Source organism: Salminus brasiliensis, chromosome 1 (assembly GCF_030463535.1).
Source record: "Salminus brasiliensis chromosome 1, fSalBra1.hap2, whole genome shotgun sequence".
In the NCBI taxonomy this organism is placed as follows: Eukaryota; Metazoa; Chordata; class Actinopteri; order Characiformes; family Bryconidae; genus Salminus; species Salminus brasiliensis.
The window spans coordinates 12,411,155-12,431,396 of record NC_132878.1 but is presented as its reverse complement, the minus strand read 5'-3'; the positions used below and the strand labels follow the sequence as shown (position 1 = coordinate 12,431,396).

Below are 20,242 nucleotides of genomic sequence, written 5' to 3'. Positions count from 1 at the left end.
GTTACTGGCATGCCATTGCCGTACTCTCTTGCCAAGCTCAAACAAACAAACACAAAAGTAAAGAAAAGTAAAGAAAACTGCTCTTTTAGATTTATAATGAGTATTTTGGCGATCTAAATGATTATATAAGTAGTAATAAAACATGCATTTTCTACTGAAAATGTTTTGAAGTAGCAATGAAGTACAATTACTTGAGTATTTGTGAATTTGAGTATATTTTCTATTGCCAGGCCACATATACAGTAAAACACTCTTTTGTCTATTGGACCAGAGCTCAAAGACACAAGTCTGATTATATTACATTAATGTGACATTTTGAATGGGTGCCGCTGTCTGTGCCCTTGGCCAAGGCACCCAACTACTGTTCCAGGTTAAACAAATCGATCAAATAAATAACTTACACTGACCATGTGTTGACAGTCATTATAAATACAACTAAATAACCACAACGAATCATTGAAGCGATTCACTGAAATGGGCAGTTCAAAAGAGTCGGTTCAGTAAACTGAATCGAACTTCCCTTCATCAGGGAAGTGACATTCCAGACGAGGTCACACACCGGCGCTTGTAGTGTTGGTCATGACCGGCGGCGAAGATTATATTAAAAACCAGTCACACATGTAAACTAACCACCGTCGTTTCGCCTGAATGACTCAAAGTCATCAATGACCGAGACAAGACGACTGGTTTCGCCGTTGGAAATTTTGTTCGGCAAGGGAAATGTCTGGAGAAGTGAGCTCGAGTCCCGTAAGTTAAACCAGAGTTTCGTGATTGAGGGGCGAAGCGCCAGTGCCTGCATGTCATTGGTTGTCCGAAACGTCAATCAACGCATTTAAAGTGTGCTATTGGCTGGCGGTTAACTGTCCGACATTCATTGGAGGACAGAGAAGAGAAGGCGGTCACATAGAAACGCGGTTGAAACGAGCTTTTTAAATGTTCTTAACTTTTAAGTTTTTACAAGTGTTCATTGGCGGAAATGCTAAAAAGGACCGAGTTCAACGAGTTTATTAGTCGTTTAACGTTTGTGTTTACAACTGAGAAGTTAGTTTAAGGCGGTTCAGTCTTCACATGGGCTCAGTAAAGGGGTTTTGATGGCAGTCAAGTCACGTGTGAAAGCTCCCCCCTCACTAAACCTAGAGAGTAACAGTAATGCGTTAATGACGGAAACCTGGTGCCCGATTGCATTGTTTTACAGTGATTCTGAGAGTTTGGACCAACTTGGTCTATACTTAAAAAACCTTTATGTTTGAGAGGTAGCTGCTACATACGGAGCACCTGGAGTATCAAGATAGAAAAATAATATTTAGACTTATATTCTAAATAATATTTACTAATTTACTAATAATATTTATATTATATTATTGCTATATATTGATATAGTATTTTCTAATATTTTTCTTCAATTAAATAAATCGTTCCCTCAGTTGGACAGTCTGTTACCTCGATTAAATAAATCCTTCCCTCAGTTGGACAGTCTGTTACCTCGATTAAATAAATCCTTCCCTCAGTTTGACAGTCTGTTACCTCAGTCTAAAAAAACGTTCCCTCAGTTTGACAGTCTGTTACCTCGATTAAATAAATCATTCCCTCAGTTTGACAGTCTGTTACCTCGATTAAATAAATCATTCCCTCAGTTTGACAGTCTGTTACCTCGATTAAATAAATCGTTCCCTCAGTTGGACAGTCTGTTACCTCGATTAAATAAATCGTTCCCTCAGTTGGACAGTCTGTTACCTCGATTAAATAAATCGTTCCCTCAGTTGGACAGTCTGTTACCTCGATTAAATAAATCATTCCCTCAGTTGGACAGTCTGTTACCTCGATTAAATAAATCCTTCCCTCAGTTGGACAGTCTGTTACCTCGATTAAATAAATCCTTCCCTCAGTTGGACAGTCTGTTACCTCGATTAAATAAATCATTCCCTCAGTTGGACAGTCTGTTACCTCGATTAAATAAATCCTTCCCTCAGTTGGACAGTCTGTTACCTCGATTAAATAAATCGTTCCCTCAGTTTGACAGTCTGTTACCTCGATTAAATAAATCCTTCCCTCAGTTTGACAGTCTGTTACCTCGATTAAATAAATCCTTCCCTCAGTTGGACAGTCTGTTACCTCGATTAAATAAATCGTTCCCTCAGTTTGACAGTCTGTTACCTCGATTAAATAAATCCTTCCCTCAGTTGGACAGTCTGTTACCTCGATTAAATAAATCATTCCCTCAGTTGGACAGTCTGTTACCTCGATTAAATAAATCGTTCCCTCAGTTTGACAGTCTGTTACCTCGATTAAATAAATCCTTCCCTCAGTTGGACAGTCTGTTACCTCGATTAAATAAATCCTTCCCTCAGTTGGACAGTCTGTTACCTCGATTAAATAAATCGTTCCCTCAGTTTGACAGTCTGTTACCTCGATTAAATAAATCGTTCCCTCAGTTTGACAGTCTGTTACCTCGATTAAATAATTCGTTCCCTCAGTTGGACAGTCTGTTACCTCGATTAAATAATTCGTTCCCTCAGTTTGACAGTCTGTTACCTCGATTGAATAAATCGTTCCCTCAGTTTGACAGTCTGTTACCTCGATTGAATAAATCGTTCCCTCAGTTTGACAGTCTGTTACCTCGATTGAATAAAACGTTCCCTCAGTTTGACAGTCTGTTACCTCAGTCTAAAAAAACGTTCCCTCAGTTTGACAGTCTGTTACCTCGATTAAATAAATCGTTCCCTCAGTTTGACTGTCTGTTACCTCGATTAAATAAATCGTTCCCTCAGTTTGACAGTCTTTTACCTCGATTTAATAAAACGTTCCCTCAGTTTGACAGTCTGTTACCTTGATTAAATAAATTGTTCCCTCAGTTGGACAGTCTGTTACCTCGATTAAATAAATCGTTCCCTCAGTTTGACAGTCTTTTACCTCGATTTAATAAATCCCTTAATTAACTAAAATATTCCCAAAATGTAATAAATCGTTCCCTCAGTTTGACTGTCTGTTACCTCGTTTTAATGAATTGTTCCCTTAGTTTGACCATCTGTTACCTCGACTTAATAAATCGTTCCCTCAGTTTGACAGTCTGTTCCCTCAGTTTGACAGTCTGTTACCTCGATTAAATAAATCCCTTAATTAACTAAAATATTCCCATAATGTAATAAATCGTCCCCTCAGTTTGATCGTCTCTTCCCTCAATTTAATAAATCCCTTAATTTAATAAATTGTTCCCTCAGTGTAATAAATCGTTCCCTAAGTTGAATAACACTTTCCTTCAGTTTTACTAAAGTGTCCCCTTTATTTATTAAATCAAGGGGCCGGATTGCTAAATTGGAGGAACGAGTTATTAAATTGAGGGAAAGGTCAGTGGGGATGACTTTTAACACTGCATTCTTCTGCCTGTGTAAAATAATTCAAATGTTATGCCGGAAATGTGACAATGTCCATATTTGTGACCCCTGGGTCACCAGCACTGTAAGAAAGTTGGAAAGTTACCATGTATTTTACCATAATAATGTATCACACAATTTCATTTCAACCCTCTCTGAGTGACTGTGTCTACACCAACAATTTAATTGTGCAGAAACTTTCACTTTAACTTCACTACACTAATAATCATTGTTGCATGATTTTTTAAAAGTGGATGATAAACTATGAGCTTGTATTGATCAGGCTGCTCATCTTGAGAAAACATGGTCAACAGTTAGTCAGATGAAACTGTCACCGTCTCTGAACCCACTAAGACTCTTAATGGTGCTGTTAAAGCTGAGTGGCAGTTAAGCCGTTCTGCCTCCTCCTTCAGGACAGTCAAGACTTGATGTCAGTTTAAGATGACTGAATAGTGGTGAACAGTGGCAGTCTTGTAAAGAAATGAGTGTGTATCTGACGCCACACACACTACACATACACCAGCTAACAATGACTTATCAGCATTGTCCAGAAGATGCAGGGCGTGGGGTTGGGCCCTTCAGGAAGAGAGAGCGTCCCTTAACTAGCCCAGAGTTCATTCATTCGTCAGGTCTTGGGCAGAAGGGCACACAACAGTCTTCAACAGAGAACATTTAAACTGCCAGGGACTGAACATGGAAGGACCATTCAAGTACATAAGAGTGAGTTCTGATGGCCAGTGTCACCCACAGGTGCTGAAACACTGGATGTTGGTCTTCCGATGAGATTTGTAACTTGGCTTCTGTTTTTTAGGAAGGAAATGGAAAAGTCACCCGGGTCATTCGAATGGGAACCAGGAAAAGCCAGGTAAGATGATATATTCATTGTAGGGATGTAAATCTCTGGCTCGCAAACGTCTAGTTTGATTATAATTAAATATGTAATGTTTGTTTTATAGATTTGTTTCCTAACTTTTATAATGGTCTAAATTCATTATACTGGGTCATCCATTTTACCACCCAGAAAATATCCTGTGGCTTAAACAAACTTCAACAAAACATTACATTTTAAAGTTATTTAGCAGTTAAACATGTATAGACTCATCTTTGTTTTTTTTGTATTTTGACACCCGTATAAACTTTACTGCCCATTAACTCAAATATATTATGTATAATATAGAAATTGTTATAATAATTTCATATTTTAATGGTTTTCCTGGGGTCACACTACCTGACCCAATCTCACCATGACTTATAAGTGCTTAATAGTGTACTTACTTTGCATATAGGTGCACCACGTGACTTTGGGATGCATTAATATCTACAGTGAAATTTTATTTTAGTGCAGTGAACATGTATACACATAAAGGGATAATACAGTTATGTGAAATGTGGTGTATTTATCAAATTAATTGAAAAGAAAACAGTGGACTTGGACCCAAAAAAAGTGCATACCATGTCATAGCCCCATTGACACAATTTTAGCAAAGATTTTCTGTTAAGAAATTAAGCCATCAAATAATTTTATAGATGATTTATTTAAATCCTGCATAAAATATTATAATAATAATTTCGCTGCAATTTCACAGTTGCAGATTACATGTGCACTTTATCCCATTAATTCAGGTTTAATAATCTGATAATACACATTTCTAATAGGATTCCACAGCATTTTAAAAGAGCATTGATGAGCTGAGGGTGGATTGATGAACGAGAGCGGGCGGGTGTGTCGAATGTTGTGCTGTGATCAGATAAGAGCCAGTCTTCATCTGGCTCCCCAGAGATTGCTGGGAGTGGCCAGGTTCATCTTACTCTTGCCTTATTTATCAGCCATGACATGAACAATATAAGCTTCATATAACATATTGTAACTCAGAGCCATTCCTTAGTATGAGTGGTATATAGTGGTACAGTCATAATAGAGTCTAACCCAGTCAGTGGTATCTTCTTAGGACCCCATGAGCATATCATAATTATTTAATTTGTTTCTTATGTTTTAGGAGGCTCACTTTATTCAGTATATTGATTATTTTAATTAATTTAGTGTTTTCCTGATGAAAAAAAATGCTTACAAAATAATATGATCACAGTCAGCGATGGGGCCTAAGTAGGGTTGGGTAACAAAATTCAACACGTATATGGTACTGATTATCTGTCTAAATTGCATTCCTTGTGCATGTTTAATTAACATCAGGATTTCTAGCCTGTAATCTGTTGCAGTTAGTCAGGTGCAGCACCTTATACTAATTTCAGCTTTAAGCCACACCCATTTTCCATCTCATTTTTCTCCTCTAAACTGTCTTTCTAATATTGGCACAATTTTTAAAATGTTACTCAGCTATATTATAAGAAGGCGGAGTTACACGTAGAAATAAAGCGATTGACAGCCTTTGCTGGAAGAGACCACAATCCGCATGACCTGGATTGTGCCTTTTCTGTTCATTATATGGAGTTTTAGTTGAACGTACTAAATGAACTACACGAAGTTACATGAACTGCATTTTACTGTTGAAACTTTACACTTACTGGACAAACTGGGTATCCAGTGAAAGAATCCACTGTGCTTCAACACTGTAAGCTCAGTGAAGGCGCTTTGGGACACGCTTGTTCTAGAAGAAGGAGGCAGGTCTTAAATAAATGAGTGGGCAGGTTGGCTCCACCTCTTTTCTACTACACAGGTTCTGGTTGCAAATTTGACAACATGGCAGACAGTTTTGGATTCATTGCTATAGAAAGGAAGGGAAAGGAACCACAGCGTCCATGTTTTCTACTGTCATTGGTGGGAGATGGAAATTAAATAAGGAAGGTCCCCCTCAGCTCTGGTGTTGTCGTCCGTTAGCTGATGTAACAGAACTGGTGGTTAGCGTTCTCTTCCAAACGCGTTCAGCTGTCTAATAACACTGTCCTAGGAATCAAAGTTGTTCAGAACTAGCCCTGTCATTGCTGGTGGATCCAAAACCATCTCCATTTGTGTCATTGGTACAAACTGTTATGTCAGCTGCTCCTGACATTGTGTGAAATTGTAACGATGAACAGACCAATAAAATTATCCGAAATAGGGAAAAAAGCGTCTTATCATTTCGGAGATATCCTTGTCTGACAGTAAGCAGATGATGCTGATTTGTAGAGCTGATGGTGCTGTTGTATGAATTAGCCTACATGTGTAAGGTGCAGGACTTGCCTCATATTTTTCTTCTGACATCTACTGTTTGTGTGTGTGTTGCAGCTGGCCCGGATCCAGACAGACAGTGTAGCGGAGAAGCTGAAGGAGCTGTATCCTGATCTGAAGATAGAGATAGGTATGAGTCTCTGAAACATTGGCTGGAATAAGCTCACTGGACATTGGATACCTCTAAGCTTAGACACTAATAAACACATTTCAATAAGGAGACCATAATACTCTGAAATGAATCATGCTTAGTGTTTTTTTTAATAATACATGGTTATGTGTCTTGCCTTATTAAGTCAGGTAAGAATTATACCAGTCCTAGTCCTAAGTGATTTTAGTCCACTCTTCAGCTGACTGGGTGAACATTTCAGAAAGAGTTGGCCTGCTGTTCCAAATGGCAGACTGTGGTAGAGCTCTGGGGATTTTCTCTTTTGGTCGAGTACCTAGTGTCTGTTGGACCAGTCACAAAAGGATTGCAATCTGTTCAGCCGAGAGTGGTCATCCTGGAATGTGGGAGCACGGGTGTTGTGTTCTGCTTGGATGTTTGTGGACGAGTGGGCTGAAATGGACAGGATAGGATAGGTACTCAATCTCCAGAGACTGCTGGAATCCTTACCTGACAATATTGGAGGTGTTTTTAAGGCAAGGTGACAAATATAAGTATTAGAGAAGAAATGATGCATGTGACTTATAATATTTTTACCAGTAGAGCTTCTAGAGATCAACTACTTAATATCAAGTTTTGTAATGTGCATGAATATTCAGTAAAATACATACAAGACACCTTGATTAAAAATGATCATTTTCTAAGGCTGTCAATTATGTTATTAATAAAGTAATCACATTTTATTTGAGTATCCAGTTAAAAAGAAAAACAGCGAATTGTAAAACTGCCTTTAGCCTTCCAAATATTCCATAATAATTTCCCAAGAAAACCTAAACTATAAAAACAATATAAAAATATATAATCACTATAATAAAAGTAATAGTTAGTTAGGTAGTTAGCCCTCCTAACATGGCCAAGAAAATGTGTGCAGCTGTGCAAAGGCTGTTGCTGTTTTTGGCCATGCCTCCAAAACCAGTGTGGAAAATAAACTCCCACCATATCTTTCGCTCTTGAAACACGACTAGTTAAAAAGGAAGCTACTGCAGAAATGTTCTGCTTTACCGGTGGCAGTAATGCACACCTTTTCTGGTAAATGGTGTCAGAATAATAGAATAGAAATAATAATAAAAGATTGTTTTAAAAAGGTAGGCTCAAATTCAACATATCAGCCAAGAATGTCACCTTATATAAATTGCATTCATTGCCAGCATATCTTACTTAATTGATTTGACTGGGTTCCCTATGAAAGCACAAAGATCAGATCAGATTGGATTGTCCTTGGACGATACTTAGCATAAAGATACTTGGATTAGTCATCCCTACAAAAATGCATATAAATGATTTCCAATGAATCTTGCTGATTAATCAAGATGATACATGGATAAGGTAGAAGAAGATAAACATTAATGAATACATGTTTCTCATGTACTCATAACTGCTCCAGTTTCTCCTTTTTGTTTATTGGCTTCCACCCCCCATGTCTCCCTCACCACTGTTCTCTCTCTGCCTCTGACTGTTTTTGTTGCTCTCTTCTCCGCAAACTGTCCAGACAGTTGAGCGATTGTGTTTTATTGGGACTGTGTAATCGACACCATTCCTCTCGTCTCCTTCCCCGATGAATCCTCCTGTCTGTGTCAAGAGATCAGCGCTGATGTCAGAAATGGAGTCAGTTTGCTCAATTGCATTTTTGTTAAGCGTTTCCTATGTGTCTTACAGTTGCCATGTCGACAATCGGGGACAAAATCCTGGACACTGCATTATCAAAGGTAATATAACATAAACCAGGTGATACTGAATGCTCAATACAGTTACTAATAAAGAAACTCATTTCACATGTGTGTTGCTGTCTTTTAAAGGCTTGTTGTCTCTGTTGTTGTTACTAGTCTTAAATATGATATGTGGTTAAATATGTTGTAAATTATTGCACAAAATGAATCGTGCACCTACTGTTCAGCTAAAGCTACTGAAACTGTATCTTCCTTCCTATTGTTGCAGATTGGAGAGAAGAGCTTATTTACCAAAGAACTGGAGAATGCCCTTGAGAGAAACGAGTAAGCCTTAGCCCCTGTGTCCAAACTGAGGCCCTATTGTGGGATCCTGCCCACAAAGTGACCAAACTGGATTAAGCCTGGCTGAAACCACATCACTGCTAATTAGCATAACAAAACTAACAAAATAACAAATGTGAGCTTTGCTCCATTTGATTAAGTTTTATAGAATTTAAACCAAAAGCCTCTGCTTGGATCTACTACTATTGGGTGTGTAGCGCCATCTGCTGTGAGAACACTGGTACAGCAGTCTCCTCTAACAACCCAGCTCGCCATCATAAATGGCAATTAATATGGTGTTTTTGTTTTTGCTTCATCTTTTTACATTTAATGTAGTTGACGAGTTGCACAAAAGCCACTATCCAAAAATTGTATTTATTTTCCATATTTATTTATTTAGTTACATTTTCAACAGTTTTTTTATCAACATTAGCAATTCCAGTCTCACAGATGTCTGGGTTGAAACAATTCTCCTAACTTCATAATTAGTAGGTGGGGCTAGACTGCTATAGGCCTAATTTGTGGATCTGTCCTTGTGGTTTTGCACCTCCGTTTCCATTTGTGGACTGAATTGCCTGGGTAGTAACAAAGTTGTCTTTACATACCTCCACCCCTTTAATTAAAAATGGGCTTGATGTACTGTGTGTGTCTTTCCTACTGACAAATTACATGTACAGTGCCAGTCAAAAGTTTGGGCACACATGATTTAGCTGGGTGTCATGCAGAATCTTCCATTGAGAAATTAGACTTCAGTACTGAATCCTGAATGATGCAATTTGATGCAAATTGGCGATCACGTTTCAATCTTAGCCATACACCTCATTTAATGCATGTTTGGATCATCATTCCTGTACTTACAATGCTTGAAATGTATTTTTTCAGGAATAAAAAGTTTTTCTTCAATTGTCATCAAGCCTGTTAGAAAAGCATTCTAGGAGATTGGTAAAGAAATAGCTTGAGACAACAAATGCAAGAATGTGTAAAGCTGCGTAAAGACTACTTTATCAGTTGTTTTGCTTTAATTGGTTAATGTGCCGTTGTATAGTTTTAATGTTTTCCTGTTATCCAAAAATGTGCAAAATAGCTAAATCTTCTGATGTTTGACTGCTACTGTGACAGTTTCCCGATTGCAGTGACTTGATTTTCTGTAACTTTTTTCTTTTTATTTTCTCCTCCAGGGTGGATCTTGTTGTGCACTCTCTGAAAGACCTGCCTACCTCCCTGCCTCCTGGCTTCACTATCGGTGCCGTTCTACAGTAAGTTTTTGGGGAACTTCCATTCAGCTGGTTTGGTTGGCAGATTGAATGCTACATGAAACATATCCTAAGTGGCACAGCCATCTATGTTTTGGGTCCATTATCGGGAGATCTGTGGGGTCTGAAAGAGCACAACTAGCCTAACTTTCTCTCTGGAAGGCCTACCATCAACCCCCCCCCATCACTGAGCATGATGCTGGTTCCTGCAGACGTCTGGTAGCTAATGGAACTGACAGTTAGCGTTCTCCTCCAAGCGTCCAATGATGTTACATTAGCAGTAGTTCGAGAAAATGCAGGGGCTCTTTTCATGTGACTTGGAGAAAGTGCATGCTAGCTCCACCCTCCCAGCTCTGGTAGCATTATGTGAATTGCATAAAAATTACATAAAATAATAATTATTCATGCTAGTAACAATTGTTACTGCCATTAAAAGTAATAAGATGGAACTAAGAAATTGTTCTTGGCCAGAACTGAAAACTTAGATGATATATTATATTTTGTGGAATTTTGAACATCTTTTTAAATGTCAGAAGTCATATTTTTACCAGTACTAATGTACATTGTACATTGTACCTGTTTGAACTGACATTTCACAAAAGTAGTCTTTTTTGACTGTATCAAAAAAATTGAAAAAAATAAAAGTAATATTAATTTAATAATTAAAAGATTTTCAGTTGTGTGTGTGTTGGGGGGGGGGGGATTGTAAAACAGTGTGAGAGAAAGAGCCTCCCTGACCAAACAGCTCTTTTCTGGATGTTTTAGGCGTGAAAACCCTCATGATGCTGTGGTGCTTCATCCAAAGAATGCTGGACTCACCTTGGACAGCCTGCCAGAAAAGAGGTAGAACATTTATAGACATGATTCTTAAATAGATAGCATCATGTTCTCAGTCTAGCATAGGAACTTTCTTTTTAAGCCGGAACGTTGACAAAGCTATTACTCCCTATGACCTTGGTGTCTTCTTACAGTGTGATTGGCACGAGCTCACTCCGCCGAGCGGCCCAGCTGAAGAAAAGATTCCCTCAACTGGAATTTGAAAACATTGTATCCCTCCATAACCTACTGAATGTGTCTCTGCATGCCTGTGTGTGAGTCTGAATGCACTGATTATTTGGTCATTCTGAAGTTTGAATTCACTTTTTGTCAATAATATAAGACCTGTTGTATTACATAAGTATAAGTATACTATACTAAATAAGTAGCCTGGCTGCATCATTTCCAAAGAGACCATACATGCAGGGAAAAATGCAGCAATCAGCCATAACATTAGCACCACTGACAGGTAACATGAAAAACATTGATCATCTTCATCTAAAGTGTCATCTGTCAAGGGGTGGATATATTAGGCAGCAATTAAACAGTCAGTTCTCTACGTTGATGTGTTAAATGCAAGAAAAATAGGACAGCTCAAGTGTCTGAGCTACTTTGACAAAGGCTGAAATTGTCATGACTTGACTAGATCTGGGTTAGAGCATCTCCAAAACACCAGGCAGGTCTGCAGTGGTTAGTACATACCAAAAGTGCTCCACAGAAAGACAATCAGTAAACTGACAACAGGGTCATGGGTGCCCAAGGCTCATTGATATGATCCGTGGAGGACCTACCTCATGACTAGCCAGACTTCTGCCAATGTCTTGGTGCTAGAATACCACTGGATACTTTCAGGGTCAGGGGTGTTTTGGTGGCATGAGGAGAAAGTACACAATATTAGGCAGAATTTGCAAATATGCAAATTTAAGAACATACCGAATTTAAAAATTATGAGCTAAGGCAAAAAAGCATCTAAAGAAGTGGGCTAGAGAACCAACTAATTAAGTGCTTGAAGTGTGGCAAGAGGCCATTCTGTATAGACCTTAAGTTACATACTAAAGTAACATCTCTGCATTGAGTCCAGCTTTTTCCCCCCAATATAAAAGGCAAAATCTTTTCTAAAGCCAAATCAAGTAGTCAGACATTTTAACCATGACCTCACAGAGATGAAGAAACACAAAACAGCCATGGTAGTTATAACTTACGTCGATTGTCTCTAGGAACAAAATACACGTTATTTCTCTTCACCAATTTTGAGGCAGAGCATGTGACAAATAATCAGTATAATTAGATACGTACAATATATTATTTATGTTAAAGACACCCTCAAGTGTTTTTGATCTACATCAAATAAGTTCTTATATAATACAGTTAAAACAGTTTTAATAGGACCAGTGATTTCCACCAGTGTGTTTTGGCTGTGGTATGAATTCTGTTTTTGTATACCTGTGGTGTATTCCGCTGATCCTTAACTGAGCTGAATTAGAGAGGGAATCTGAACACTCGTCTGAAGAAGCTGGATGAGAAGGATGACTACGCCGCTATCATTCTGGCTGCAGCTGGTTTAAAGCGCATGGGCTGGGAGAGCCGCATCAGTCAGGTACATCTGAGTACACCCTCTAAAATGAAGCTGCCTAGAGGGTTATTTGGAGCAGTGTCAGAAGAGCAAGCTTTTTTTAAAATAAAATTTATACCAGATGTGTTTCCTCTGTGGCATCACACCAAAAAACCCTCTTAGCACATAAACACACACTACATAAATGTTTAACATGTTATATAAAATTAACAATCGTAATATTTGTAAGCTAATTAGACGTGGAATTAATGTTTTTGTTGTAAAGCTTACAGATCATGGAGGCATATTTTGTGTGTTTTTGTATAAACATAGTTGTCTCTTAACTAGGTTTACACATTTAAGTTGGTCTGGGGAAACTGTAATTGATTTTTTATTTACTTTATCACAACTTTGTAGACATTTATGGGCATTATTATGTTATATTAACATTAAAGTTGCCAAATAATGCTCAGCTAAGTTTTTTTCAAGCCTATTTACAACCCTGTTATTTTTCTTTAGAATGAAACTAATTTTCCATGTGTAAAGAATTATGGGTTCTGCTTTTATTGGCTGGTTTACTCTACAATGACCAGCTCACATCCACGTTATAGCATGGTTTCATAGTTTTAGCTTCAGTTTTGCTATAGTTTTGCTGTTCTCTTGGTGTGTCCTCTCAGTGTGATGTGCTGAAAGCAAGCTGAAGAGATTGTAGCTGGTTAGCCTTTAGCCTTGCCTTCACTCGCTTCCCCAAGTTTGGCTTTCATGAGTCTTAGCGGAAAGAGGATGGTCCAGTTTGTTTTTGTGGAAGCAGGTGATAGAGAGAAGAGCCTCTAGTATTAGCTTCATTTGCCCAGAGTGACTTACTGTTTAATCATGGAAGCTATTATTTTTGTAATATAAGCTTATTATGCGAATGTATGTAATGTTGGTGTGAAACTCTTGTGTATCTCTCTCAGGTCCTGGGCCCTGAAGACTGCATGTATGCTGTAGGCCAGGTGAGTGCTCAGATCATACAGGACCAGTGAACCTTCACACTACATTAAAATGAGCTGCTACTGTTTGTTGTTTTTGACAATTATTTGTTACAAGCTTGGTTAGTTATGTTGTGTATTGTGTAAAGCTTTATTCTGAGATCATTGTGTTTTGCAAAGCAGCATCATAGGAAACACCTGTGTAACCATCTGTGTCAACGGTTGCCGAATAGGGCAAAATACCGCTCTGCTGCTGTGCTGTGCTGGAATGTATTCGTAATGAGGGGCATTGTATACACTGATAATGAAAAACTGAGAAATGTGTAGAGTTGAGAGTCCATGGATAAAATCCCAAAGTGATTCCTGGCTGAAGGATGATGACGCACATTCACGTCATAGGGCTGTTTTTTCACGATAGATCAAATCAAGCAAATTATTTAATGCATTATAAAGTCTACAGTCATGTGGAACCCCTTAAAAACCTTTTTCTTTTTTAACATATTTAACCATATGGCCATTTGATCTTTAGTTCAGCAATATTAAGAGATGGAGGAAATATTATGAAACCAATAAAACATGTAATTGATAGAAATATGGGGAGAAAAATGTAATTATTAGAATGTAAATAATAGAATTTTCTCGTGAGGAAAAGGTTGGGACACTTTATGTCGTAATAGCTCGTATTTCCTCCTACAATAAGTGTGTTTCCACGCTCTTCAAAATCAGGTTTTGTCAGTAATCCGATCAATGTGTATACATGCACTTTAGTAATCAGATAGGGGACAAATCCGGGTCTACATTAGTCAAACAGTAATCAGGTTTCTGCTGTTTGAACATGTAGTACTTCATCTAGAAAATGAAAAAAGACTCTTGTGTTCTGTGTTAAACACTGCTTACTTTTGTGCTCATTTGTGGTACCATGGCCTGTTTTCACACATGCATAGACTGCGTAAATTCGATTACTGATACTTTTAGAAGTATCGCAATGCCATTTTATTGAGGATGTTTTTTCAAAATGTCTTTTTTCACATTTGAAATAAGTAAAAAAATTCACTAATGGATTGTTAAACATATTTATGATATTCAGATATTATTTATTCTATGTATTACTTTTAGTTGATAATATAATAAGACATTAAAATCATTGCAGTTGCAGTTAAGTATCTCACATATGTATTGAACTCTGTTTCTCAGGGCGCGCTGGCCATAGAAGTGAGGGCGAAAGACCAGGATATCCTGGAGATGGTGTCTATTCTGCACCACACTGACACTGTGCTGCGCTGCATAGCGGAGAGGGCCTTCCTCAAACAGCTGGTTAGTCTTCCTCGCTCATTCACAAAAAGAGAAATGCCAACCTCATGCTGCATTCACAGACATTACTACATTTTTTGTATGCTAGGTAGAGAGACTAATCAATTGTGTTACCTTTCTAGCACCTTCCCCATTATACAAAATGTACATACTGCAGTCTGTGGTTTAGCAGATGTCAGAAATTTGGAAGTTGGGGTCTGACCTTCCTAATTAAGACTAAGATTAAGTACCCAAAGTAGGTCATTATTTAATATTTCCAGTAAAAAACAGACCATTTTAAACTTGCACAATAAACGAGACACAATAAAGAGCAGCCTATCAGTTGAGCAGGTCTTAAAATCACAGGGACAGAAATAGCCTGTTTTTAAAATGAATTGTGACTGTTTAGGTACATAAATGGTTTCTGGTATGCAGGTAAAACGCAAAGCAACATCAGAACAACAACAACATAGGTAGACATGCACTCATTATGGACATAAATGTAATGGCAATATTCAATTCAGTGATTTCTTTGAACTGTGTATGAAAAAGAATGAGGGGACAACGTGCATATTTAATAGAAATCATTCATGTCCATGATGAGTGTATGTAAACTTCCAACCACAACTGTATTATGGGATGTTTTGAGTTTTCTAGCTTCAAGAAGAGTAAAAAACAATTAAACTGATAAAGGCACAGTCACACTATCATGCTATTGTTGGAGCAAATGTCTCGTGTCCAGAGGCGGCTTTCTACTACATTTTAGAGCACTGCTGTGAGGATTTGATTACATTTAGTAACAATGCAATGAGGTGAGGATGTCGGATGATTAACACCCCACCTCATCCCCATCTCCCCAACTCATCCCAAAAGTACTGGATGGAGCACCATCCATCATTCCAGAGAACAACGTTCCACAGCTCAATGCTGGTGGGTTTTAAACCCCTCTAGCTCATTTCTAGCATTAGGCATGGTGCTAGTGGGCTCATATTCATAATGGCAACATTTTTTTACACAGAACAGACAAGCTGTGTGTGTATCTGTGTCAGCAATAGGTGCAACTTAAAGTTGCTGAATGCATTCATTAGGGGGGTGTCCACAAACATTTGGACTTATGGTGTATTTCAATGGAATTGTGATCAATACAAAAAAATACTACGTTTTCTAGTTGTGGCTACTATTTTTTATTTTTTGGCTAGTAATTTATCATTTTCTTGTGTTGAAATTATCCTTCTCTCTGCTCTGCTCTTAGGAAGGCGGCTGTAGTGTACCAGTGGCTGTCTACACAGAAGTGAAAAACTCTGTGGTAAGTAATGCTCACATACACTCACTAAACTTGCACGTAAGGAGGATTGAGCACCCTGTCAGGTATCTGTCGCTGAGCTGTGAACTTACTAGTTGGGTTGGATTAGATGTATGGCCCTATAAGTTTGTTTGCTTATGCTGGAGTGTTTGTTTTGCTGGATGTTTTGCTTATAAATCTGGGCTAAATCAAGCTTCTTTCTATCTACAGCTCTATTTGACAGGGGCGGTTTATAGCCTGGATGGTGCTGACTGCTTAAAGGACACCATGCAGACGAACATTGAGCTAGACAACAAGGTTAGAGCCCAGACACTCACACACACACACACACACACACACACACACACACACACAATTATGCAATTTTTCTGTTGTATCTTTTTATCTTTAGACCTAATGGCTTCATCCAATTACGTGAGATGCTTTCTCAAAGGCAGAATGGACTCTTCAGTTTTAAAAACATGAAGCACAATCAGTTTTGGACCTTTTTTTAGACCCGCTGGTGCATGGAGATGTAATAATTAGAGGATGTTGTAGAGACAGGTGAATGTCAGTACATTTTAATGGAAGATTACAGGAAAACAAGCAGTTTTACATGATTCGGTTTGATGAATCTGGCATAATAACAGTGCCACCTCTAAAACACCTCATTTTCCCTTATGCTTTGGTTTCTTTCTACTCTGCCTCACTTATCTTTGCTCAAGCACACCTGATTCAACTAATCAGCTTTTACAAGCTTTTTAAGTGCAGGTCAGGTGGTATCTTTTGTTTCTGGTCTAATTTACTTTATTTATTTATTTATTTACTATTTATATGAAATATATTTGTTCAGAAAGACCTGTTATGGTTAAGGACAAGAGCTTGTCCTTGTGTTTGATGTTTGGAATCCATTTCTTCAACCAGTCTGATGGAAAAAAGAATGGAAACCAACCCAAATTACATTAGTTGGCTTTAACATTGTAGGTACAGTTTACATTTACATTGGTGGCATATTTAGCAAATGTTCTTACCCAGTGTGGGTAAGAGCATGTTCCCTAGCCAGTGTGCGTAGGCTAGAATGTCCTGTTCTTGGCCATCCTCAAAACTGTGGGTAACCGTTTGGGTCTTCTTCCCCACTCTGGCAAATGGGCTACACTCCAAATAACTTTTTCTTATGTATGCCACAACTTGGAATCTGCAGTTGTTTAGAAACGGCTTCAAGAGACATTTCTGACTTGTGTAAATGTACAGTCATCCTTCTCAGTTCTGCATTGAGTTTCTTTGACTTTTCCACTGTACTGTGTGTTGGTCGATCCAATGAGTGCTGTCAGACAAACCCAGTTAATGTGGAAGCTACCAGCTGTAGGCAATCGCAGCCACTAACAGGAAGTTAAGATGCTATTGGCATTGGCAAGTAACACACAAAAGACATAAAAGCACTTCGGTCCTTCACTCTCTTACTGGAAAAGTGTGAACTGGCAGAAACCTTGCAGAGACAAATGTGCTAAAGCCATCCATCATTTGTTTCAGGTGCACGAGAGCACGGAACAGCGAGTCCATGTTGCAGTCACAGCTAATAACATATCTGTGACTGCTCTGGGTGCTGCAGAGAAGCTAGGTTTGGATCTTGCCAACCTTCTGCTGACCAAAGGAGCCAAGGACATCCTAACCACGGCCAGGCAGCTGAATGATGCCAGATAATGGCTCTTTTCAGCCACTGTGGTGCCGCAAGACCTGTGGGAGACCTGTGACCTACACAATAAACCTTTTGTAACACTGTGAACTGGAAAACTGCACACGAACACCTGCCACATTCAGAGTAAAGGGCATCTCAGAAAGCCACAGATTATTTTCCAACTGTCTGCATGTGCAGCATGGGTGTTGTTGAGGGTTTTTTGAGAGCTGGTGTCCAGCAGTTTGGTTGAAAATGTGACTTTTCGGACATTCTGCATTATCCAGTGTTTAAGATGTGTTTTAGAAGTCATTCAGAGTGATTTGGTGTGAAATGTGACGTTTTAGAGATACTTACCAACTGTCTATTTACCAACCATCTACAAAAGCACCATGTGCTGGGTTGTCACTGTTACACACAAAAAAACATATATCCCTATCACTGCTGTTTTTCACTTTTTGCCCTAATATAAATCCTAAAATTTGACCCAAAAAACAGTGAAACAGTGTTTTATGCATCAGCCAGTGGATTTCGATGCACTTAAGATGTTTAGCTTCTTAATCCCAAGGTCTTAGTTTAATATGTAACAAATAATGCTATAAGTTGAAGTTGACAGACTATAATAATAATAATAATAATATATGATTATTAGATTCCGGTGCCAGCACCATTGACGGTGGACCATAAAAATACTAATAAGAACCTGGTGAGGAAGCTTCTCTTCACTCCAGCTTTGTTACAACAAGTGACTGAGATTTCTCAGTTTCACATTGGAAGCTCTTCAACATTTAAATTAAACTGGAGCCAATTAAATAATCTTTAGACACAGTTTTTGATCACTTTACAGTCAACCAGATCTTCAGCCATGTGCATGGATAACCTTGGGATGGGTGATATGATATAACATATATGAAGATATTTAAAGGAAGTTCACGATACACAATATTTATCTCAGTAGTGTGACATTCTTTAGTACGTTAGTAGCAGCAGATTTTAAAAACGATTGTCTAAATACTTTCATACCAATTACAGTGCTTTGTATCACAAGCTTGTTGCATTTCATCCAGTCAAACAGGAGTAATTACACTGTTTGTAATGTGGCGTGCAGTTGGTCAGTGTTTTTTTAGCACTGATGATATCCATGATATCTATGATATCGTATATAAATAAACAAAAACACGATATGATAAAATATCATCCGGTTGCCCACCTCTAGGATAACCTGTAGGTTCATTTGTAGAGACGTTAATTCTTTTTTTATTATTATTATTATTTTTCACCACCTCTGTGACTAATTTTGGCTTTACATTTTTCCAGAAATGAGCATTTTACACCAAACCACTTTAAATGACTTTGTTTACATCTTAACATTTAGTTAATTATGCATAATTTAAAAGATGCTCCATATTCATTTCTCCACTCGGCCACACCCACTCACACCAGGCGAGTTGAATCAGGTGTGTTTAAGCAGGGAAATCACTGAACTGTGCTGAACACCAGCTCTCCAGGACCTGATCCGAGCACCCCTGAGGTACTGGCTGAGCAGGATCTATGCAGTGGTGTATGACTGGAAGTAACAGAGTGTTATATTGTATCGTGCGCCTCTATTTACCAATGTGACCACAACGCTGATCATTCTTTTAGTGCTGAAGACACTGACGTTCATACTACGACTGCACTAAATCTCAGGCAAAGACTTAGCCCATATGCCTCCGAATGTACACTCGGATAACATTTCATTACTCAGTTATGATGTCAAATATATGTAACCATATTAGTAGTGGGATTCATTGTGATCTCAAATGGTTTCAGCTCTTTTGGTGGGTTGGACGTTTGTCCGTTACCATCAACCTATGACAGCTCTCACTAGCTCTGCTGTGAAGAATATCCGACGGTGTTAGTGAGAGGAGACGTATTACTTTAACATCAGGCACATCTACATCTACAGCCACGTTTGCTCTTATATGTGTCCTGCGTCTAGCTGGAATCTGTAGTGTCTCCTACAAGGTGCTATTTCATGCATACTTCTATTACCTACCCACTGCCAAACCCTTAGGAGGTCCTGACACAGATTAGACCTAGTAGAGCACTAAAAAAAGTATCACCAGTAGCGGTGTTAATTCAGGGCCTGGCCTAATTTATGGCGAGGAAGCCGCCCTTTATTGTTTTCAGTGGGCAAACATGACTGTGTTATGTTCTCTCAAGAAAGGTGCGGGCAGATTATCTCTCTCTATCCAGAACCGGATATCAGTTGTGCCACTGAGCCGTCTAAAACACGTGTGTCAGTATCCAGCAGGTTAATTATTGGCGTGTGTTGTTCCTATATCTTGAGACGTGCCTTATTGTGATAATGCAATCTGGAGCTATACTGGTTAAACTACTGAAATTAAAATGATTTTCTATCAGCTGTCTGAAGGTTTTTTGAACACTCCAAGGAGATCTCTGCTTCCCAAGATGTATTCTCTTAAAACATAGGGTTTTTTATGTGGTTATGTAGCAACCTAAAGAACCAGCTAGATGATTAGACTGGAGAATAGTTCTTTGGATTGGTGGAAGACTTTGATAGATGGTTTTATACAGAATGCTGTAAAAAATGTTCGATATTGTATTGAAAAGGGATGATCTTAAAGAACCTTTTCTGCCTATGTTGTAGTGATAACACAGTCTGGAGCTGTACTTGTTAAACTACTGAAATTAAAATGATACTAATATATA

The 20,242-nt window shown here is 38.4% G+C and overlaps 1 protein-coding gene across 2 annotated transcripts; it reads left to right on the top strand.

Moving 5' to 3' along the window:
• Positions 1-590: 590 nt before the first annotated feature.
• hmbsa (hydroxymethylbilane synthase a) lies at positions 591-19,932 on the top strand. Of its 2 annotated transcripts, none has more exons than XM_072692787.1 (14): positions 591-747; positions 4,183-4,236; positions 6,595-6,667; positions 8,360-8,409; positions 8,639-8,694; positions 9,870-9,947; positions 10,710-10,787; positions 10,916-10,991; positions 12,244-12,357; positions 13,269-13,307; positions 14,478-14,597; positions 15,826-15,879; positions 16,087-16,173; positions 17,386-19,932. In XM_072692787.1, exons 1-14 carry the CDS (start codon positions 721-723, stop codon positions 17,554-17,556), a joined length of 1,077 nt encoding a protein of 358 aa, XP_072548888.1. In that variant the 5' UTR covers positions 591-720; the 3' UTR covers positions 17,557-19,932. The 2 variants fall into 2 exon arrangements, with proteins under 2 accessions (XP_072548888.1, XP_072548889.1); XM_072692788.1 differs by lacking the exon at positions 591-747 and adding an exon at positions 4,002-4,091.
• Positions 19,933-20,242: the final 310 nt, after the last annotated feature.